Source organism: Pieris napi, chromosome 21 (genome assembly GCF_905475465.1).
Source record: "Pieris napi chromosome 21, ilPieNapi1.2, whole genome shotgun sequence".
In the NCBI taxonomy this organism is placed as follows: Eukaryota; Metazoa; Arthropoda; class Insecta; order Lepidoptera; family Pieridae; genus Pieris; species Pieris napi.
In genome coordinates this window covers 4,289,440-4,314,211 of record NC_062254.1, presented here as the reverse complement: position 1 = coordinate 4,314,211, position 24,772 = coordinate 4,289,440, and the positions used below count along the sequence as shown (strand labels likewise).

Sequence of the window (24,772 nt, the reverse complement as noted above, 5' to 3'; positions counted from 1 at the left end):
TAACTATTGAAAAAGTACAATAGTATATATAATAATGTTTAAATAAAAGAGTAATTATAATTTTGGAAGAAATTTTTATAAAATATCTACGTAATTCAATGAAAATTACCATATATTTTTAAATTGAACAAAATTACCGCAAATTTGAAATATGATATGAAAATAATATCATAAAATAGTAATTAAAAGTAATCAGCAAGATTTAATGTACTGGAACTAAAGACAATATGCCGTACATTAGATTTTCTGAAATAGTTATTATTTAATGTATTAATTTAGTTTATTAAAATTGTAACACTGAATCAATGAGGAACATCAAATTTTCTTTTGTATTATGTATTTTCGATATATAAGGTTAGCAATCGATAAAGTATTATTTACTAAGCTTTCTATTTCTATTTATCTATTCGAAAATCTTTACGCTTCAGACAACGCCCTTACCCTTTGTTAATAGAGATTGCTTACTCTCCGAAAACACGCAACAATTAAGGGATTAAATACCATATCATCGCAAGTTCACAGGGCTGAATGTTTATTTACATTAGGTCAAACGCCAGTTGTAATATCACGTAAGATCAACGATACGGCGCCGTCGATTCCCCCCATTAAGAGTAAACAACTAAACAGATGTGGGAGGGACGCGATAGTACGAGACACGACTCGGCGCGGCTTGGTTGTGTTCGAAATTCGAACGCACGTTATGTTTGCGCGGGAAAAAGTTTTGACAGTGCAATAAATGGAACGTTTTTTTATGCTGCCAGTATAGTGTTGTGTAAAAATGTAAATTGTCAAATAGGAACTCCATGGTGTGAATAGTGATTTATCTGTGGCAGTATGGTGGATTTCGGTGGGAATTGTGATAATGTCGTAAATGGAAAGAGTCAATTTGTTTATCTCGTTTTTGTGCATTTGTTGCTGATCAGTTTGGATGGAACTAATGGTAAATATTTTTTATGGATATTTGTAGATTAATCGGTGATGTATGACTAAAATTATTAAGCTATAAAATTATTATTTTGAGTAATATTTTATACAAAACTAATGAACCCATAGAAAAATAAATCTTTTGTTAAATTCAACAACCCAGTGGATACCCCAATTTTTGACCCAACCCACATATTACGGCGAAAAATCGCCAATTGGTTCGAATCTTTTAGACTAATAAGTAATAACTGGTAAAAAAATTTTTTTATATATTTCTTTAGTTAGTGTTAAAATTGGCATATATAAATATTATAAAACATTATCTCGTGTTGTAAGACACATTTTCTTAAGTATTTACATATCTTTTTTAATAAAAATGTACTGTAACTTAAGTTTAATTTTGCAAATATTAACACAAATTAATAGAAACAACGAGTTGTATGTTGAAATCTAGCAGACAACAGTCTGAACTAACAAAGGATTCTTTCGATTTTTAAAAATAGAATAATTTTTAAATATTGTTTTTGTTTCGCACAAAAATAATTCTCCTTCTCTACCCCAATTCACATTATAACATTGCACAAAACCGATTGAATTATTATTAGTCAAATAGCCATCGCACACATCTTTTATATTCATTTAATATCTTAATTATTTTACGCTTCCGTTTAATGTTTTAGGCAAATACAATATACTATTTTTGTTCCATATTCAAATGTACAATTTCCTATGTCACTATACAATTTGTACATATATGTTGCTGTGTTTGATATAACGGCCAATGTCTTGAGGCTTGGCTTACGAGCTATATGATAACATTCACATTACGCAATATCGGTATCTCAATGTTTGACTAACGTCCGTCGTGTAACTGTCCATAACCAAAAAATACAAAAATTAAAGGAAAAAACGCTTTGATTAATATTAATAGACAATAAACCAGTGACTCCACAACCCTTAGATTATTTTAATTTAGTAGCCTTCTGATTTAAGACCTGCCAGTGTTCCCACGATGTTTTCACCGTATTAAGAGCGAGTGTCCATTGGTACACAACCGGGAATCGAACCCACGATCTCAGGGATTATTTATATAAATATAAATTCTTATCTGTTGTCTGCCTCCACTTCACCTTCACACCTTCAAAACAGAATTTTTAAATGATTCGTTTTTAGAATTAGGAGTTATAAGGCGTAGAAAAATAGTTCTTGCATATCGTAGTTAAGTTAGATTATATCATTAATATGGTAAAAGCACTTGTGTATATAAAGTGTAGTCTTTCTTAAGTAATTTAAAAAATACGTTTTTGTTAAATAGCACTAGCAAACAGTGACATGGGACAGTTTTGTTATTTTTAATTCATAAAGATTATCCGATATTAAACGCGTTAATTGCTATAAATTATATTCCCATCCATATTTAAGTATTTCTCTTAAAGTGTGTCTTATACTGGTATATAAACCAAGATATAAGAAACAATAAGAGGATCCAAAAAAGTAGTTTCCTAATTTAAGAATTCCTGCTTTACTAACCTGATAAGTACCTATTTATTAAAAAAAAATCTTGTGTTTTAAACTGTATACTAAAACAGTATTGTCGTCACGCGGTAAATACATTCAAAAATGGAATATTTGTCATTCATGCATGCTTCTAATCTTTTTTAAAAGTTTGTATTGCCATGCTTCAAAACATCGCATGTCACAGAGAATAAACAAACGAAAAAGTCATAGATAAAATAATAGAGTCAACATTTATTTAAATAATCCCATATGTATTCCGCCATAATATAACATCCTGCCGTTATTGTAATCTCAGTATTGATGTCGTGTACCAAAGGAGCAATAGAACTGGATTTTAATTCCAAACGTGACATACATGTATCGAATTACATTCTCAATGGCTGTCTGAACGATGCTCGAACGCATATTAATTGGTCATATTTATAGTCAACCCTGAATTTAGTGAAAAGAAATCTATGATCCATTACGAATTATTTTTTTTAAAATGGAAATCCATGGAGTAGTTAAAGTTTCTTTAGTCTTAGTCATATTATATATAAATTTTGTTCATTTATACCGCCGTACCTGTGGACGAAATGCATAGATAGAATTTGCATTTGTAGAATCTGTGGAGAAGTTGGTGTTTCTTTAATAAACGATTATAGCTTATCTATCGATTTTCCCGTAAAGATAGCTTTATTTGATTCATTTGTACCGCCGTGTCTGTGGACCAAATGCATAGATAAGTTTTGTATTTATAGAGATTTGTGGAAAAGTTAGTGTTTCTTTATAAACAGATTAGCTGGTATAAAGGTTTGCACATAAAATATTTTGTTTATGAAAGGGTGGCAAATAATTATATAATGAATATTCGTATTTAGAATTTGTGTTTCCTTGCTGTAAGCAAAAAGTAGATGTAGATGATGTAGAAGAATAAACACTGTTATCTGCACAATATTTTAGTTAATAACTTTACAATACAAAATATTATGAATGTCTGGTGTTCCTTTGATATGAGAAATGGCTATACAATACAGATATAAATTTAAATTCACTCTATGTGTAGCATATAAATAAGTAGAGTTGGTTATAAATACCAAAGTAAAAAAAAGCATTTGACGTAAATTTTTGTTAATAAAAAGTTTCTAACCAATATATGAGACTCACCCACGCGTAGCCAGAAATAATTCTATTGTTAGGATAATATTATCGGAGTAATATTATGAATGGGAAGACGGATTCGTTTGTTAGACCACGCTTAAACCTTTAATAAATTTTCGTATCTAAGATCTTTGTCAAATGCTACGTAGGTGAATTAGTAAAAAGTGTGTTATAATAATAGTAGGTATAATAAATTTGTTAAAGAAGTTTTATTTAAATTTACTCGAAGTGTAAACCAATGACAATATTATTAAAAAGTAATATGAATATTATGAAACCAATTTTGTTAGATTGCCATTTTTTTTCATTCCATCCATGGCGCAGGCTTTAGTCTTTCGACCATACTGGATTGAATTTGTCACAGACTAAGCATAGACACAAGTTATACATGTACTTTTTTGCCGTAATTGCACGTTCCCATAGGTTTATTTCCACACGGGCAACACTTCGTAATAAAACAACCTGTCAATACAATAATTGCTCTATGGGTGGTACTTGTTCATTGAATAATTAAAAGTAGCTTGAGGCCAATTAACGAAATGTTCGGTAAAAGCGATGTTAACGAAACAAAGGAGTTTTTTACTTCGGTTTAATTAGTTCACTGGTGGCGAGCAACAGATAACTACTTTTTGTTAAGACACTTTTTGTTATGAACATTGTATGTACGTTAATTTTGCGGGATTATTGAAAAAAGAATCTAATTTAAATAAGTGGAGTTTGAATCTTTAATTGTGGTCACTTTGTTTATAATTATTAATTTTGATATAATTTAGAATCTACTGGCATATTATTATCTTAAAACTAATAACTAGCTGACCCAGCAATATTTATTAAATATTGTTTATTTTACGAGTTATTTAAATAAAAATCATTTGGCGTTTACTTAATTTTTGTCCCGCGAAACACTGTATCGTGGTGAAATCATGAATTTTGCTAGCCCAATGCTAAAGCAGTTTCTTCCTGACCCAGACGTAAGAATACAAACACTTAAAAGTATAATACAAAACTTCAACTTACAACATACGGCTACAGGCATATTACAATAGTAGTATGTTAGTGACGGTGAATGAGGAATTGAAAAAGTTGGATCTATATTTAAAGGGAACAAGAGTGACCGACTATGAGATATATATATCATATATATATAAATAAGGCGTTAAATTGAGATTTGTATGGTAAGGATTCCAAGTTTTCGACACTAAACAATGTCGATACATGTATATTGTATATAAATCTCTAAATTTCATAGTGAAATATGTGCATATATTCTAAAGACCATTCACACTCAAGTAATGCTTCACACCTGGCGTTGGTGGAGATCAGAGCCCTTGTTGCTTAAATTGGCTAATTCATAATTGCAGCTATGATAAATAAATAACGAGATTAGCATCGATAGAGGAATCTTTTTTGAATAAATTGTCTATTCACTGACATATCATGGAAAATGTAAGACTAGTAAGTGATTTAAGTCTTAACCTAATTCACTAGATAACACTGTCTACAGTCTATTAAGGGGAAGACGCTTTGTTCTTGTTTTATATTTATAAGTTAGAGAACAATTAAAATAAAATAATTGAATCGTAAAGTTCATGTCAACTGAGTTTTGTATTAGTAAGAGGATGTATTAGTATCCATAGACATTTTTAGGCAGATATGGTTAATACTTTTATATTTTCAAGACGCTCCTTTATGGTAAGATTCTGAAACGAGACATACAGCAAAGTCTGACTCCCGTACATTAAAAATATATTGTATTTTGACATACATGAGTCATAGTTCCTAAGTCTCGTTCCTGAATCTCACCATTATTTAAATGTTAGGTAATAATTTATAGTATAATACTTTTAGCTTTATTAGATTAAAAATTAAGTAATAATACATCAACAGACACACACTCACGTACACACACTAACACACAGACACACACCCACACCCATACACACACTTACGCACACACACCATGTGGTTTCCTTATATGTGTATCCCTATGAATGCTTCTTTGTTTACGTTGCAGCCTATGATTGCTCATGATTGTTTATTCTCACTCAATTTTTCTCTACTTTATAAAGTAGAGAAAAATCTTATAAGACCTGTCGATCCGAAGTGGTGGGGGCCTGATGACCTGTAACACAGGTACTCTTACCTTTAGCAGGCATCAGTCTAACACAAACTAGCATTTTCCCTAAATGGAAGTAAGACAATTATTTATTTATAAAACTATATAACTGTCACCTGTTTATGTACTAAGATTTTGTGAGAAAAATGAATAAAGATTATTATTATTATAGCCTATGGCGACCACATCTATATCTTGATGTACATTTTAATCAATAGATCTTATAGATTAAAGTGACTTTTCATAAAAAAGTTCAATTATTTACATCGAGCATTGCCCCCACAGACAATGCAGTCACAAAGACAAACGTCATAGATAATGTATATTGTACGGGTTATCGTGACATGACAAGTTTTAATAAATGACAGCTAGTGCGCTTGACCGGCGGGGATTAATTAAAAAATATCTTATTTTAACTTTAGTTACGTATCTGTGATATTATATTGTTTGTAATTTGTGCAATTGAGTAGTTGTTCGTATAGATACTTTATAATACTATATATACTTTTTATTAATACATATACAAAAACTCTTTATAGCGTCATCATGAGGTACATTTGTTTGGTTTAAAACAAAACCCATACATTACTTCACTACCTCTATTACGAAGAAATATTTAGATATTTAGACAAGTAATTGTTTTTATTATCAGATTACAAACGAAAACTATATATAACGAAGAAAAATGCTCGGTACCTCGAAATTCGTTATAAAGAGTTTACACTGTAATTTTTAATTTATTCCACAAAGCTATTAAGTATTTTGTATAAAATAACACTTTTTTGTAATTACACTAATAGATTTGAATATGAGCAGTGTTGGTTTTATGGCTTAAGCATGCGACTTTCATCCCTGACGTCGTAGGATCGAACCCAGGCTTTGAGCCAATTGTCCATGTGCGCATTTGACACTCGCTTGTACTGTGAAGGAAAACATCAGGAAACTGCAATGCCTTAGACCCAAAAGTCCACGACGGTGTTAGGTACAGAACTGCTGCGGCTGATCACGTATTTGTCTTCTGTCTCTATTTGTTAATTTGAAAAAAAAAATAACAAAGCCACTGGTATTTTAAAATCTACGATACATCGATTAATCAACATATTAAAATGAGTAAATGTTTCTTGTTAAAGCACAAAATCGAGCACCACGGATCAAAGAGCACCCATCCAACACAGTATCGGGCCGGAGCGAACCGGCCACTCTAAGATGTGTGGTTGAAGGTCGGCCAAAACCAGCCGTGCACTGGTTCAAGGATGGGTTTCCCTTGCCACCAGCTGACGATGGACACAGGGTCATGTTAGAAGATGGGTTGTTATTTCTTAGGTAAGTTTTTTCGTTTTAGTATAAGATCCCGATATACGATCCCGAGATGCTTATTTAATGAAACGTATTTTATATTTAATTTAATGTCAATAAATATAATCCATATGGGTTGACTAGCAAATTTCAGTCCAGAATATGTTTAATTAATATTTAAAAAATTTTTTTTTTTTATAATTTGCATGTAGTAAATTTTTTTATTTTTTTTCAATCAATATTTTTAATCAGGGTAGTATTATATATGTATCACTATAACTTTCTTTTTTACTAAAGATGTATATATATTATATATACGTACTTTAGTGTCACATAAAAAATATACACATAAATAATTTATTGATTAAAAACAACCTGACGTTTGCATATTCTATGGGCTTCATACTTTCGATCGGTATAGAATTTATGTAATAAACATACCGGTGAAATGTTTAAAAAAATATTTTTTTTTTAATATTAATTAAAATACTCTGGACTGAAATTTGCTAGGCAACCCATATGGATTATATTTATTGACATATTAAATTAAATATAAAATACGTTTCATTAAATAAGCATCTCGGTGAAGGTCGTTGTATATCGGGATCTTAGACCATTTTCGTCTCTAAAAACAAAAGATATTTTAAATTACGACAAAAAATGACATATTATTTGTTTAAAATAAGGTTCTTCTTCCTCGGTTTATCGTTATCGCTTCATGGAAAATGGCGTATTACCCGGAGAGCGTGGAATCGATTTTCAAAACAAGTATTATTATGGGCAGATTGAAATTTGAAATACAAAGATCACTTACTTGCATAAAATAATTAAAAAACTATTTTTCGCAAGTGCCCCATATCTCATTGTGAGGTTAAGATACTTCAATAATAGTTAGTCTGTCTTTTTATTAAAATGTCATGGTGATAAAAGATATTGATTCAGTCGCATAAAACCTGCCTTGTTTGTTCTTAGATATTGATTTGTTTTGACGTGGCGATAGATAATTTTGTTTTTAATATGTAAAACCCACTAAGTTTTTAACTAACTAATTGTCAAATAGATAGATAGATCGTACCGTTAGCATAACAATTTTAAGCGCTTCTAGACTAAACTGGATAGCAACGGAAGCAAGCATATTAATGAAAAATCTATTTGTTCGTCTAAATTGACATTTGACTTGTAAAAATAAATAACAAGACTATAGGATAATTTCCTTAAAGTATTTACTAAATAAACTAATCCTATCTTAACTGACGCAGTAGTGGTCACTGGAAATTAATATTTTGGAATAAATTAATTCCGTTATTTTATTAGGGTTAATCGAGGGAAGAAGGAAAGCGACGAAGGTGTTTATTGGTGTGTAGCACGAAACATTGCCGGAGAGGCTGTCAGTCAAAATGCCACTTTAAATGTTGCCAGTAAGTATTGTCAAAAATAGCAAAACTATTTTTTTTCGTATAAAAATTGCTCTCTATACAAATACTATTAATAATCGTCATAGTCGTAGAATAGTGACGGATCTGACAAATAGTAAACTTTACAGGGCAGCCATTTTAAAATAATAATTATAATCATGTTAGTTTTTGTTATTACTATTTTAATTCATATTCTGTGATTATGAAAATTGCCATACAAGCAAACAAAAAGGTTTTTTTTTATTATTAATTACACAGTTTTCTAGAAAAATCACATGTTTCTATCAAATCCGTCACTTTACCGACTGATTAATTTGAAATTTAAAACACATGGATTTTTTTTATGTAGCCGTAATATTTAGTTAATGTTGTATCCAAATATGATAAAAAGTGCATTTTGGACTTTTTTCAAATCATTGTTCTACAATTATGACGAATTCAAATTTCGTATGGTTTAAGAAAGTATGTACGTTGTATAAAAAATTAAACAATTTGATGATAAACTTACTCGCCAATCAAAATGGATGTCGAATATCCTGGCCTAAACCAAAGCGAAGCGAATGTTAGAATGTCTCGTTTATTTTTGTGTGACATCCGTCATCCATAAAAAACTGCGACCATTCCTTTTTTTTGGTCGCTCACTGTCCATTGCAACCATGTACTAGTGTTATTTTCATGTGTGATACAAACTCAATGTTACAGTATCCACTAGCACTGCATATAATAGTCACAAATGTTTGAGAGAGTCAAGCCAAGTGCCAAGTTTTTCTTATGTACTGTTGTCTTGTAGGAATTGGCATGTTAATCTGACCGTACAGATACTGGCACACTTTTTGAAACTTAAACAAGGGAGTGGGGGAAAGTTTGCGCGTCTGGGACACAAACGTCAACGCCGCTCCTCCCATTGATACCTAAAAATCGCTTCTGCGCAGGCAAGGACATTTGTGTAAGATGTTTGCCGGTATCTGTATTTAATATTACTATTATTATGATTCCCCTTTTAGCGAGTTTAATTATGGAGATTTTATACCTTAGATCGTGGTTGATGTTATATTAGAAGACTCTGTGGATACAACAAGCTAATTCGATTTTTAAATTTTAGTGTTACGTGATGAATTCAGAGCAGAGCCAAGAGATGTTCAGGTCGCGGCTGGAGAGCCTGCTATATTAGAATGTGTACCACCAAGAGGAGTGCCCGATGCATCAGTACACTGGATGAAGGATGGACAACGTTATGATGTTGAAGTTAATGGAAGGTATAGAACGAAGTTCTTATTAGAATTAAAGATTTAATACAGAAAATACTTATGAATTCTTAATATATATTGTGTGTGTAATCTAGAATATCTCTATATATATAAAATTCTCGTGTCACAATGCTCGTTCCCATACTCCACCGAAACGGCTCGACCGATTCTTATGACATTTTTTATGCAGATTCAATAAGTCTGAGAATCGGCTACTATCTATCTTTCAAACCCTTAAGTGATAAGGGTCAACCCAAAACATATTTTTTGGACAAAACGTTTTGTTTTTTATTTTTTTATGATACAGCATATAAAACTACATACAACCCTTAATTTTCAACTAATATCACTCTACGATCAACCCCTATGTTTTATTATAGTAGATAATTATTTTTATTCAACTAAAAAAATTAAAAAACAACGTTTGCCGGGTCAGCCAGTATATTATAAATTCTAATATCTATCTCTAATATCTATACTTTAAATTCTATTTCGTATTTTATCTCGACAAAATTCATATATACACGTGCAAACATTTGAATATCCAATTCAATATTTAAATTACACTTTCTAGGTTTGACCTTTGCGTCAAACGCCTTTTTAATTTTATTTTACAATATTGCACATTAACTTGAATACATTATAGCAAACTATTGACAAAGATGATATTGTACTTATAACGAACTACACTTCTTGGCTTCCAAAAACGCTTTACTACACGTTATAAATGATAAACGAAAGTTTTAGTAATGATACACTTATTTTTAAATCAGGAAACCATTACTACTTACAGCTCCAATAATGTCTCGTATTATATTGAATTTATCGGATTGTTTATACGTAGAATGATACAAAAACAGTACACTGTAGATATAAAATTGGTGTAACTTTAATTATGTAAGTATTTGTACATTAAGCTTGCATAATGAGCTCTGGTTATTCAGATGTATGGAGTTTTTTTTTTATAAATTTCCCAATATCCCCGACTCTTGTGGTGCGGGACCTTATTTTGTACAAACATATACATACATACATTAAGAAATTTCCTGGGCTTGGGCTTTTGAATGGGCTAGTGGGGGCCCGTCTCACCTCTGCTACGCTCTTGTTGCAGCGAGTGACACATCTCACTACCTAACTGCAGAAATCTTCCAGTTGCGATCTGAAGTTTCTTAATATATCCGGTAAATTCTCGGTTACCTTTATATCGATTTGTTGCTCGAGATCGCACCTGGAGGCTCCGAATACAGGACATTCTATAATGAGATGTATCACTGTCTGACTGAGTTGACGTAGTATAAAATTTTAGGGTAACAATAACGGAGACTGGAAGTTTAAAAATATTAGAAACATTACCGAATGATAGTGGAGTGTTCAGATGTGTGGGATCAAATATCGCTGGAGAAAGACAGTCAAGGGCAGCTGCACTAATAGTACTAAGACGACCGCACTTCGTCACAAAACCCACCAACATCACAGCGTTAGTCGGACAAAACGTTGAATTTAATTGCCAGGTAAATACCACGTGTGAAACCAACTGAAATTGGCTTAAATAGAATTAATGTTAATCACCCTTACAAATTGGGTATATAAAATTTGCGTTCACGCTTCATTGGTTTTGTTAATTTGCATTTAATACATCTGTGAAATTGGTTTACAAATTACATTGATCTGATTAAATTGAACAAATGAATCTTTTATATATGCACGCTTTATGAAGTTCATTATATTACATCACGGTAGATTCCTTAAACGTTTTCCCTTTGCAGCAAAGGAAATATTTGTTTAACTTCCGTGAGGGCGATAGATTTGTTCTTAAATAGCATAGATCTTCATTTGTTATTTCAGAGTTACGATACAAGCGTAAAAATAACATGGGTTAAGGAAGATGGGGTTTTGCCGTCTCACGCATCTATAATCCGTGGACTATTACGGTTAGAACAGGTGTCCGCATCCGACGCGGGCGTCTATTCCTGCCGGGCCGATAGCCACACTGGAACTAGCACTGCCAGCGCCACACTAACCGTATACTGTGAGCATTCTCCGCTTTATTGCTCTACATCTGATATCTGTAAGGGCTATTTCAATACGGCCATCTGTTTCAGCGTTGCCGCACTTCACACAGATACCATCCAATTTAACCGCATGGGAGGGTGACGTCGTGTCAATTCCCTGTGAGGCGAAAGGGTTACCGACTCCGACGACGTTCTGGATTTTAGAGGGCATCGAGGACAATCTATTGTTTCCGGAATGTACAAAGAGCAATTCGAGTTTACTGTATTTGGATGGGGTGAATGTTGAGCACAGCGGAAGAGTTATTTGCGTCGCGGTCAATTCGGCTGGGAGCGTGATGCAAGAGGCTCATTTGAACGTGCTAAGAAAAGGGTTAAAGAACGACGATGAGTTTGGGATAAATTACGAACACAAAATCCGTATGACGGAATACGAGTTTGTTCAAGCGCGGAAATATCTGCAACAGAATGTTCTGGTATTAAAGAGGGTGGAAACTTTGTCGTCGACTTCGCTTAAAGTCGTGTGGGATGTGAGTGTTTACGTCACTTCAAGTAATGCAATAATTAACTTGAGTCTCAAAGTTATCTTGTTTTAGGTGTTAACGGATTATAATGAGTATTTGGAGGGCGTGAAGATTTGGTATAATGGAACGAGTTTGAACTGGCGGAATAGTTCTGAAGATGTTATTCCACATGTGGAGACGTGTTCGAATGGGTCTCTCCTACATGTGGATAATAGTGGATCCTCATCTTACGTGCTGTCTGGCTTGAAGGCGTATATGCAGTATGACGTATTCTTGATGCCATTTTACAAGATGCTGTTGGGGAAGCCGTCGAACTCCATGACGGGTGTCACCAATGAAGATGGTAAGTTTCTTGTTCATGACCAAATGCAAATCTTTCAACACTATATTTTAGTGAGTCAAATCGATGAAATTAGTGATCGAGTAATCGATTAAAAAAGCGATATGCTTATAAAAATACTTTAAAATATATAAAGAAAGCCTAATTTATTTATTTATACATTCCAAAACAATGTGCATGCCTAAAAAATTACAAGAAAACATGAGGTCACAAATTTAACACACATACACATCAATTACATTAGAACATAATCTATCAAAGGAATGAAAGAATTAAACAAACAACCACAAAAAAAGTATAAAATTAATAATAATAATAACTAAAAATATTTAAAAAATAATATAAATAAACAAAAATGCTATTATTAACAATGATGAAGTACTTTTTTATCTATAGATATTATTGTTTTTATACTTACCTAGTTCTTAAGGCAAAACTAAAAAAATATGGATATTTCATTATTGGAAAATAAAAGTAATCAATGATACAAACTAAATATATAACAATTAACAACCAATTAGGAAGATTTTGATAAATTGTTTATAAAACAAAAAGGTTTTAAACAAATTAATGGGCGTAAATAATTGTTTTAGTGCCATCGTTCCCTCCCCTAAGTGTGACAGCGGGGGTCATAAACGCCACGTCGGCATGGATACGATGGGAACCACCACCTGCGAACACGTGGAACGGAGAACTGACGGGTTATATGGTGAGTTTTTTTCAATAATTGCTTTTTTATGACTATGCAAATTGTTGATTACTGTTTATCACGATATGTTTGTTTTCTTTATAGATTATAGAGAACTGGCGTTATGCGCTAATATTCTTATTTGCGACGCGTCATGTATTCACAAAAATTGTATTCATTGAATTGTTTCGTATTAAAGATTACTGTCGAAATAAAATAACGAAACAGCATTTCAAACATAAGTTTTACATCTACTGTAAAACTCATTCTTAACCAACTATGGAATCGATTCCGAACTCCAATTGTTTAAAAAAGCATTCCCTCCCTTAAAGGTCGGTAACGTGTCCGTGGGCTGCGATGACTAGCCTTTACGGGCGTCTCGTAGTCGAGATGCCTATTATATAAAAAAAAAAAAACAAACTGTGTGTTAAAACAAAATGCTTCATTATTAGGCTATTGTTTTGTTTGATTGGTAGTGAAATTAATTTTTTTGATATCATAAAAGAACCAAGTACGTCATAAAGTAATTGTATACTTGAGCAATAAAATCTATCCATTATAACATCAGTGTCGTTGAATTTTTGTCTGACGCTAATAAGTAAACGAACATCTTTAATGTTGTATGAAACTTTAAAAAAGCTAAAGCTTAGTCGCACGTACAAAATTGATATGTTTTTTATATATGAAAAAACACTGAGAAATCTGTACGTATATGGAGTAGTATTAATACGAAGCTTTGAACGACTACTATTTTTATGTCTATTCCTTTTGTGAAAATAAAAATAAAGTAACAAATTAATTAGCTCCTTAGAATTTTATAAATCACAATATATATGTAATAATTGTGAGTATATTATTAGCATACATGTTCATTAACTAATTTCCCCGATCATTATGCACGGTGAATGCGAATGAAAGTGAATGACGAGAGATAGAATGTCAGGACCCTAGTAAGTGGAGATCTGTGGTCTATGCCTACCCCTTTGGGAAAAAGGCGTGAATATATAAATATATATGTTCATCTATTTGTAGATATTTAAGCAGTATTACTATAAGTTATCTTTAAATATCTCCCATCTTAAAAATATCTTAGGTTTGACCCAAGGTTCAAGGTCACTAAAGATCACATATCCCCAGATCGAAATCCGCGTCGGAGGAGGCACAAACGGTCGTGTCGTGGGTCAAATGTCTTTAGGCGCTCGAACTCGGGCCGCTGCGGCGAGCTCGTTACGTACGGGAGGGCGGTATATTGCGCGCGCGGCGGCTGTCACTAAACGCGGTCACGGGCCGTTTAGTGCGCCCGCGCAGATACATATGTTGCCCACACAGTCGCAGAGGCATTATGTTCAGTAAGTAAAGTTTATTTGTGATATATGTACTTGAAATTATGTTTTGTTGTTGTATCTTGTTGTTTACTAATAAATTACTTCTTGCCATATAAGCGACGTTATATGAAAGTTTATTAATATTGCTTATTTACGTCGCTTCCGCCACAAAATGAGTCTTGGTCATTGATATTATAGATAAATCTTTAGTTAAGATCATCGATAAGATTTGACATTATTCGTATAGATAGATAGGTACATATCGTCGCTGTAGAATGATAACCTCGTATGTCAAAAAACCATTTATTTTTTAGTTTTAGACTCTTGTCATTAATAAACAAGTCCATTTTACCATCTAAAACTATGGAAAAAACACTGTATAATAATATTTTAACGAACAAAATAAAAATTAATTAAAAAAAATTAGTTTCCTGTAATGTTTGGTTCTCTGGACAAACGAGGTAATCATTCTACAGCTAGGTTATATTTATTATTTAATCAAAATGCCCAATACCTATTCTAAGTTGAAAGGTTGAATTATTAGCTCCTATATCTTAATCCACCTGAAATGATTAAGGAATAATCATAACATTGGTAACATACAATAAAATAATAAATTCTTGCTTCATTGGCGTCTCAAAGAATTGTGTAATCCCCCGAATGAAGCAATAAATTTATTTTAGGACCGAACCACCTCACGATTCTTCGATTCCGCACATATTTCACGAAACGTGGTTGCTGGCGCTCGGCCTAACATTATTCTCTGTGATTGTTATCGGACTTGTCAGCATTTACTACATCAGACGGCGAAATGGCATACAAAGGAAGAAGGCTACTGGTAAGCGAATAAAAACTCTTATTAAGAACAATAAATATCGGTTAATTGACCTTATCATTTGTAACTTAACTTATATGATGTTTTAAGCTAGGTTCAGTCACCTCTTGTTGGAATTCTTCGCGATTTTAACGGATAGTAGTGATAGAACGGTAGTGGGCTGATCGGTTTTAGAGAAAGCATTGTGGGGTCTCTAATTCGCTGTTTTGCTGATGGTTTTTTCTTTTTTTTCTTCTTTAAGTTCCATCAAATTTCTGTGTGCTTATCTTATCTTGTATATGTTTTAATTTATATTTTTTTGTAAAACTTATGTTAACTTTAATTGTCATATATTTTAGATGGAAGATTTTGTAAAATAATCAGTAGATTTAGTACTATGTATGATGTCGTAAACTTAATAACTAAATAAATAAAAAAAATAAGCTTGTACATATGAGTAAAGATTTGAGGTAAAATCTTCATTTCCACCTTAGCTTGAAGCTTAAATTGTTTGATCACTCGAATAAATATTTGAATCTTACATATCTGTTTCATAGAAGACGAGCTAATTCAGTTAAATTATTATAAAATAATTATAAAAAAACTTTATCGATTTGCATTGCACGCGTAACTCCAGTCATGTAATATAACAATTTGTTACCTTAAATAAATTCGTAATATCTAAATATCTAAAATAAAGGAAACGATAAATTCCAATATAAAAATGCTATTTATATTTTATGTTTGTATAACAAATAGTTTATAATAAAAGTTATTTGAGGTCACGATCTCAACCTTAGCATAACATTTCAATCAGTTAGTTAACTCTGAACTTCGAGTGAACTAAACTTCAACTGACTAGCTGACATATTATAGAGTCATTGCTCCCTGGGTCAGCGATAGTGAGCACTTAATAAAGCTATGATCTAATAAGTCACAAGTACCGAAATGATTGTTTAAACTTCTATATTTCAAGCTCAATATTTTATACTAGCCGACCCGGCAAACGTTTATTTTGCCATGCTATTTTTTTTTCATAATATTATTTCTACGAAACTTTTTTTTAGTTGAATAAAAATAACTATCTACAGTAATAAATAATAGGGGTTGATTGTAGAGGGTTGAAAATTAGGAGTTGTGTGTATTTTTGTATACTGTATCATAAAAAAATAAAAACAAAAAAAATGTCAAAAAAATAAAAACAACATTTTTGGAGTGGACACCCCTTATCACTTAGGGGTTTGAAAGATAGATAGTAGCCGATTCTCAGACTAACTGAATATGCATAAAAACTTCATAAGAATCGGTTGAGCCGTTTCGGAGAAGTAGGTATGGGAACGAACATTGTGACACGAGAATTTTATACATATATTAGATGTTGGTTTTACGTTCTTAATTCATAGTGATAATTTTATTCATTCAAAAAGTGCTAATAATAACACATCTTTTAAATTTAAAATTGGAATTCTTCAATGAGCTTGACATTACATTGAAAATTACATCAATTAAAATCATTTGAAAACAACGGAAGAATCTAATAATTTTTTATATATAATTATTAGGGATGCAACGGGTGGCCTTATCGCTAACAAGTGATCTTTTCCATGCATCCCTAGTAAGGAAAAGAACTTAAAAAAATACTACTACACTACAAGATGATAACCATAACATTAAAAATAAAAATTGTTTTTTTATCGGTGTAAAAGTAGTAAAGTAAGGTAAAGTTTAAATTGTAGGTAGGTACTAAATACAATTAAGATGAAAAAGAAAGTGACTATGCATTTTTAACATAATAAAGAGGTTAAGCTTGTTGGAAATTATCAAACTATTGACGAAATAGAATAAGAAAACTATTCTTGAGTGAATCTCATTTTAGTCTGTAATATTGCGTCTTAATTAGTTGTATCTTTCAGGCTAAATAATAGTATTTGTATGTTGTATATAAATGAGTAATTTAATTTAAAATAAAAAGAACTTTAGACTATACCAAAAATGTCTTCTTTTTCTTTTTAGGCAAGTTAGCTTTATTCACCTGACATTTTTGATTTTGTTTCTAAGACGCTAGTTTCCTTACAATGCTTATAACTTCATCGGCAAGTGTAAAGGTTCGCACATAGAATCTATTGCAGCATACAGTCTTACGCTTAACCTAAGCATGTGTGTGTGTTTGTCTTCCGTCCGTGGGTTCGTATTTATTGTATATGGCATTAGCATTGAATCATTGCCCACAGGCCAACCGATAGTAACAGCACAACAGTGTTTATTGAATAAGGACACGATCTGGCTGAGAGATCGTCCTGTATTTCCTGACCCCTCACTTGACGTCAACAGCTGTCATCAGAGCCTGCTTCAGTGTGAGTTATAATGACGCTTTGTTTTACATTACTCATTTGTTCATTAATAAAGTTATCAAATTCGTATAGATAAAGTCTTAGATGTGTATTTAATTAGGTTATTATTAGAGCCCTCTTTAAGGTTGCTCATGGGACAGGTTAATTATCAGATAAATAATTTGATAGGAATATAGTAGTTTAATACGCGTGGAACTTAAATGGTAAAATGGCCGAATGTACTTGTGAGCATTTTTCTGTTTTTATGCAATTTTTTTTTAAATAATTTTATATTTTAGAAAGTACCCGCAAACTTCTTATTCAGTGATAGTATGGGTGTTCTATAAGTTTAAACATATGTCTAAAAATAAAGTAAATATCTTACAAAGAGCAGTGGTGACCAGATACTCTTCTTAAATTGTAAGAGTCATTTTGATCTCTCTAGCAAACAACATCAAACTTTTAAACGATTGGTTCGTTTAAAAGTTACAATATCGCAGACATAAAGACATGACAAACTTATAAGATCCCTAGTTGCGTTGGTGCCAAAATATTATTGAAAATAATAAATTTGAACTTTAATTTCGAAGTATAAAATTCATGGACTTTCAAAAAACTCATGTATTAAATATGTCTATGCCTAATATATTGCCATTTTCCTAATAAAACATACATTGAACTGCAATAATATGGTTTATTAATATGTGTATGACGACATTATTTAAATTTCAATCAAAAAGAAGTCTTGATTAATGATCTCATTAAATATTTATGTAAGAATTATTTATACTTCAACGTGTTATTGTCGATAATTTTTTATGAATAAACATGAGGCAAATGATCCCATTTGTCTGTTTTAATCGCAGCTATTAATTGAACTCAAAGAAACCATAGATACGTGAACTAGAAAGTCGTAATATCTCTGTGTGAAGCCGTATATTTTTCTTTTCGATTTTTAAATTTAAAAGAAAAAATGCAATAGTTTTAAATTTTTGGATGTTCTATATTCAAAATTAAAATACTTGGTTGTCTCACGTAATTTTCTATTGTGACAAATGACAATTAATTATGGTGCATAGTTAGTAGTTTGAAAGAAATAGATGCGCAATTTTTTTTTTTATCTCGACTTCATATTATAAACTTGAATCCGTTCTCAAATACTAGGAGCGGTCCGCAACTTCTTTTATGACACAAATTAATAATAGTTCTACTTCAAGACTAAGTTTCCTTTCGATAGGACCATCATCAGTCTTACAATGCTGTTTCAATTAGAACATTAATCTCATCAGCATTTGTGATACTTTTGTTAAAACTCACAATGCTTTGATATATATATATCAAACAATTTTTTACACACGAACGTAGAGTCCACACATTATAGAACAAGAGCTGGTAATGAACATTACCTTAATTGAAGTATTGACTAGTATTGGAAAAAATTAAGTCAACATAATATTATTGTTGTATAATTATTGTATAGGCTAGATCGTCATTCATGTAGTCGCACTCTCTTTTGTGAACTTGTAGGAAAAAAAGCTGTATTAAAATAATATAAAATACTAAATACTGTTTACAAGAATTGTCTAATAATACTGCTATGTAATAAATATAGATCTAATGGTCAATTCCCTTATAGCTGGCCAATCAAGCATCTTAAACGTAGAACCGGAATACTGTCTGCCACAGAACTCTATTCAAGGACTAGATACATCGAGTGTGGACAGAATCAAACGCCCGGAGCCCTACGCCTCGAGTGCTATTTACACAGAACTCAATTTCAAGGTTTGTGAGATAAGCTTGGGAATACATTTGTTGATCTTAGATAAGACCCTTTCGCGTGTAACTCAAGTATTTTCACATAGGATTTGTAATGTTATTCGACTGTGATTTTACATAACTGATTTACAACTAATAACTAAGTTAAAGTGAGTATAAAGTGTATACCTATTGATTGCGGTTTCACTCGTACATACATTCATTATATTTAGGGCTTTTATACACATTAGGTCCTCCGCAATGTCTTCTTAATATATTAATTTTTAAAGGTATATTTGAATGTATACCATGAAGTATTGAGTTACACTTTCAGATTCTGTATTGAATCAGGGACAATTAGTCCGGATAACGATAGGGAACGTAAATAGATATTAATTGGCATGATACATACGTGATTATATCTTAACTACTTTAATTGGGTATGACTTTTATCTTTTATAGAATATTTCTAGCTACCAGGTATCTCAGAATTTTTCTAAGGTTTTATAATGTAAAAACATTTATATTTTTAGTATCTGAAATTTGTTATACTCAAATATATCTAAAATATATTAAAGTTGTTAAAGCTATTACGAAATCATATAGATTGCCAAATACATATTTATATATCTTTTTAAATACATTTGAAACGTTTCAATATCTCCAGCAGGACAGCAACGACAGCGGAGATGTCAACTGTCCAGAAAGACGATCACACAATAGCATAGTTCGTTCGTGCAACGGAAGTATTCAGTACTCCAACGAATGTTCCACATGCCACAGCTCATCCAGCCGTTCCACAAACTATAGAGACTTTAGAGAATACAAGGAATTCAATAAGGAAGAAGAGGACACTAACAGATCGGGCTCCCGAAGCCGCCAGGACAAAAGCAAAGTTTGCCCGAATGATTTAGAGTACGACTACCCGCAGTGGCATTGGCTCGGACGAGAGAATAGTTTCAAAATTCCCATACAGAGGCACTCGACCGGCCGCTCTGAACAGGGCTGTCAAATAAATCTGTGTGATATACTGCCGCCGCCCCCGTATGAGGTAAACAATGATTTTGTGATGTCTCTGTTGTACCATTCATCTCTGTCCGAGAAATTATTTGCATTTATTAAAATAATTGGTCATTTTACTAAATAATTATTCAGTAGCATTCAGTAACTTTCACAGATCGCTGTTTCTATTTCCTGATCAGATTTATATGCCCGATATGCGCCGTCAAATTGTGATTGAAGTCATGATGATTTCCCTCGCCGTTTGCGAAAGTATTCAATGCGCATTAGGTGAATAGGAATATCCAGTGTATAACCGAGTTTCGAACCCAGGACCTCTGGGTTCAGTTACGCTCCTAGGGAACAAGGACAGGCTCATTTTATAATAATTAGTAAAATATTAAATCACTATAGCATGTTCCAAATGTTAGGTTATACATGTTAGAAAATAAAGTAAATATCCATTATTTTAGAGTTTATAACGAACTTAAATGAAATTTAATATATTGTTTACAGAGTCCAGAAAATAAGGGGCAGCTGAAATTGCCCTAAACGTTGTGAGGTAGATTAGGTGAAACGAAGCAATAATTTATATCATTTTGAATTTGTAGATATAAGTAATAAGTGTACATTTTAATCAGAGACCATGGAATTTTCTTGTATCAGCCTATACAACTGAATACGAATCGCCTTTGAAATTTTATAAATATACAAACTTGCTAAATTCTTCTTTAACATAACTCATTTAAAATTGCAACTCATCAAATTTTTTTTTTCATAATGTATCCACTAATTATTTATATCATTTATTTGTAGCCAAAACAATTTTCATGGTTTTTTGTGCAGATCCTTTGACGCATACGCGTTTCAAACAATTGTTTTGTTTCTCTTGTTTTTTTTTTTCATTTTTCCTGTATATATACGAATTATGTATCTGATACACTATGTAGATCGTAGACAATTCATCACTATTATTTTTAAAAGTACATTACACTGGTATAAAATTGTTGTATCTATTTTATAAAATTACGTTTAAAAATTAAAAGTAGGGTCGTTCATCTCATAGGTCATGAACGTATATGACCCAACCGCTGTTTATTAGAAATATAATTTACGCAACTATGAAAGGAAGTAGAAATCCTTTATTAATCGGCCTTTAACTTTTAGAGGTTTTAGTGAATTCCCATGATATACATACTATAGTAATCATAACGGTAGATGCTTGTAGAAAATCATATATTATAACTAATTCCTAAGTCTAGTCATCCTGTATAGACTAGTTATTAAGGGAAATTGCGGTCTCCTTCGTCTAATCAATTCACAATACGTTAAAATTCCTATTATGCCTTTGTTCATAAAAACGACTGCCTAATACTTGTCTGTCTCTTTTCATCACAGTGTAAACAGAATTTGACAGAAAGAGACAAAAGTCTGCTTTTATTTGATTTCAGCTGATTTCGTTTTTTTGAATAAGGGGGTAAGATTGTAAGGTTAGGGGATAGCGGCCGCAAGTGTCATCATTAGTAATATTAAACAGTAACTAGCGCTGGTTCTAGGAAATATTTAGGTGACCCGAATTTCGCTTGACATTTATGGAACACGCCGTCAACCTAAAATGCAAACAAAAGTGTGCATTCGGAAAATGCTGCAAAAAATATTTCTATATCTTTATTTATTATATATTAAATACATATCTTCATATGTATAAATGACGTAATTAAAAGAATCATTTGGTCCATACATTGGGTCTGCGAGTTTGTTTTGGGATATTTGAAATTACTGGACTGATTTGAAAACAATTTCCAGATTCCCATAGTTTTCACATTCTACAGATATAGTTCTCTACAAATAATCTGGCCATTAGCGTAGTACTTGCGCGTGTACTTTTAGCGAAAATTCTTAGAACTTCCGGGTATACTCTTGCCAACCTATTTGCCGGGAACTATACTGCAAGTAACTTCTTAGCGTATCCATTTTCAATATTGTGTTTACATCTTACGTAATTCTTAGAGAATTTTATATTAAAATAACTATCTATTCATCATCTATCAAATTTGAGATCATTGTGTGGTTATAGCAAGCTTTATTCAGTGGTGGAGATTGCTATTCATGGTAAGCCTGCTGAACTCAGCGCAAGTTACAAGTAGGAGGTAAAAATCCTGGTTGTATGTAATCACTGCCATTTTATTAGTATTTTAGTTGTAAAATTTTTGACTGTGATATTTATGTATATTAATTGGTGTTAGTCTAAGATTAGAATATTGTAGAACTTTTGAACATGTATTCGAGTAAATTGTTTATAATTCGTTTGCTACCCCAAATATTTTGAGATCCAGTTGTTTTATTCAAAATCGAAATATAGCTTTTTAAACATTTCTGAATTTTTATTTACTTTCGCTAACCTACTACGCATTACTAAATACAAACTGGTCGTTTTAATTAATAACCCAATACCAATTTTATCTTTAACACCTGAAACTGTAATAAATATATGAAGCATATAAAATAAATGAAAGAAAATATATCCTTTAATTTCCAGTTAGTACAATAAAATTACTTTAATGAAATATAGTATGTTCGTTTTTATTTATATTATTTTCAAAAACTGAAAATCTTCAACACTGAACATACACCATGGGCACACTAAGAATTTGCATTTGCATTGGTGCCCTTAATCTAAATAAAAAAACTCTTGTAATGTAAATTACTAGAGTTTTTAATATAAATATATAAATAATATAATAAAATTTAATAAATTTTTGAAATCAATAAATGTTTAATAAATAACCTAAATGAATAATTATAAAATGAAGCTTTATTAATTAAACATACACACGCTGTTCCCCACACTTTGGCATTCATGTGGGTGACCAGACTTATTCTAGGTACAAGAAAAATATATACATAATATTATATTTCAACTTTAATATATAGTTAATATATGAAAAACACGTTATGGAGGTTAGAATTAACAATGAGTTAGTTTTAATTAAAGTTGTAACGCGTGACAGTTTACAGGACCAAGGTCGCCAAGTATTTATTATTGCAAGAATGCTGATCATGTAAAAACAACTATTGTGTGTAAAATTGTATAAATAATTCAATAAATCTAGTAGACCTCAATAATTTGTTTGATAAACTGAACCAAACACAAATAGCAAAAAAATATTACAATAATTATACAATTTTCTAACAAAATATAATCAAGAAAAATAAACATCTAGAATATTCTACGAGTAACAGACCCGAGACACAAGACTGCATTATTGAAGTTACAGTGAAAGGTTAACGATTTCTACGATTTGCGGGTAAAGCTATGACACGAAACAAACTGTTCTATCTTCGATTCCCGGAGAATAAATAATGATTTCAGTGCTGCCCTGCGATTCTGTAATTCACTTTTCGAACTCACACAGCGGTTTTCGCATCGGCGGTCGCTCTCAAATCAGTCGTGAAGCAGTCATTTTATGATTTGGCATTCTGAAAAGGTGGGAGCTTGTAGTTTATTGTTTATCGAATCGCAGGGCTGGTTCTCTTACGTACTCCAAAATCATATAAACATGTTAAAAATTAAATCTTCGGCTTTAGATACATCTATTCGTCCCAACGCACTACTTCCCCAGAAGTCACGCTTCTTAAGACGAGGTAAAATTATTTATGCTTACAAACATTAATGGAAATCTGCGTTTATGTTTGAATTTCGAACCGGTTACGGTATCGTCTAATTCAATAAAATGAAGCAATTAATTACTGTCAGTAAGAAATAGAGATTTCGAGTTAAAAGCTTTTGGCAATAAATTGCAAAGTTAAATCGAGGATTTACCTTGAAATAAGAAACTTTTGTCGAAGGGTTGAAAGACAACGAAACAATGCTTTGATTCAAATGTATTTTCCTTTACGTTCTAGTCTCATTAATCGCATCAAATAGAATATTTTCGCTTGATGTTTAAGAACATATAAAAAGTGTTCCAAATACAAAATCGGCTAGCAAATATGAAACTTTCCCTATTATAAGTACTACTTAAGACAAAGGTAATGCAATCTGACACAAGAATTCGGTTTCTGGAGAACAATGGTAACATACCAGTATCTTATTTCTTACAAACAACTCGCACCACTAAAATTCCTTAGAAGAATGGCTATTCAATTGTCTCCATGGGAAACATTTATACAGATAATAAAATTCTAACCTTTATCTGTAGGTTTTTAAGCCTAGACCCTATTTGTATGTAGAGTCTGGCTAATGAAAGAAGATAACGAAAAAGCGCGGCAAATTAATAAAAAAATAGTATGCCTAAAAGTTTGATATATTTTGTGGATTAAACTTACTTG

General features: G+C 31.8%; 1 protein-coding gene across 2 annotated transcripts; it reads left to right on the top strand.

The window, feature by feature from the left end:
• Positions 1-648: 648 nt before the first annotated feature.
• Positions 649-22,815, top strand: LOC125060334 (neural cell adhesion molecule L1-like). Of its 2 annotated transcripts, none has more exons than XM_047665208.1 (15): positions 649-940; positions 6,829-7,021; positions 8,309-8,412; positions 9,512-9,665; positions 10,963-11,167; positions 11,502-11,685; positions 11,759-12,195; positions 12,262-12,532; positions 13,123-13,238; positions 14,355-14,566; positions 15,226-15,380; positions 17,588-17,710; positions 19,323-19,468; positions 20,112-20,492; positions 20,957-22,815. In XM_047665208.1, the coding sequence occupies exons 1-15, from the start codon at positions 835-837 to the stop codon at positions 20,990-20,992; spliced, it is 2,823 nt and encodes a 940-aa protein (XP_047521164.1). In that variant the 5' UTR covers positions 649-834; the 3' UTR covers positions 20,993-22,815. The 2 variants fall into 2 exon arrangements, with proteins under 2 accessions (XP_047521164.1, XP_047521163.1); XM_047665207.1 differs by having other exon boundaries at positions 20,109-20,492.
• Positions 22,816-24,772: the final 1,957 nt, after the last annotated feature.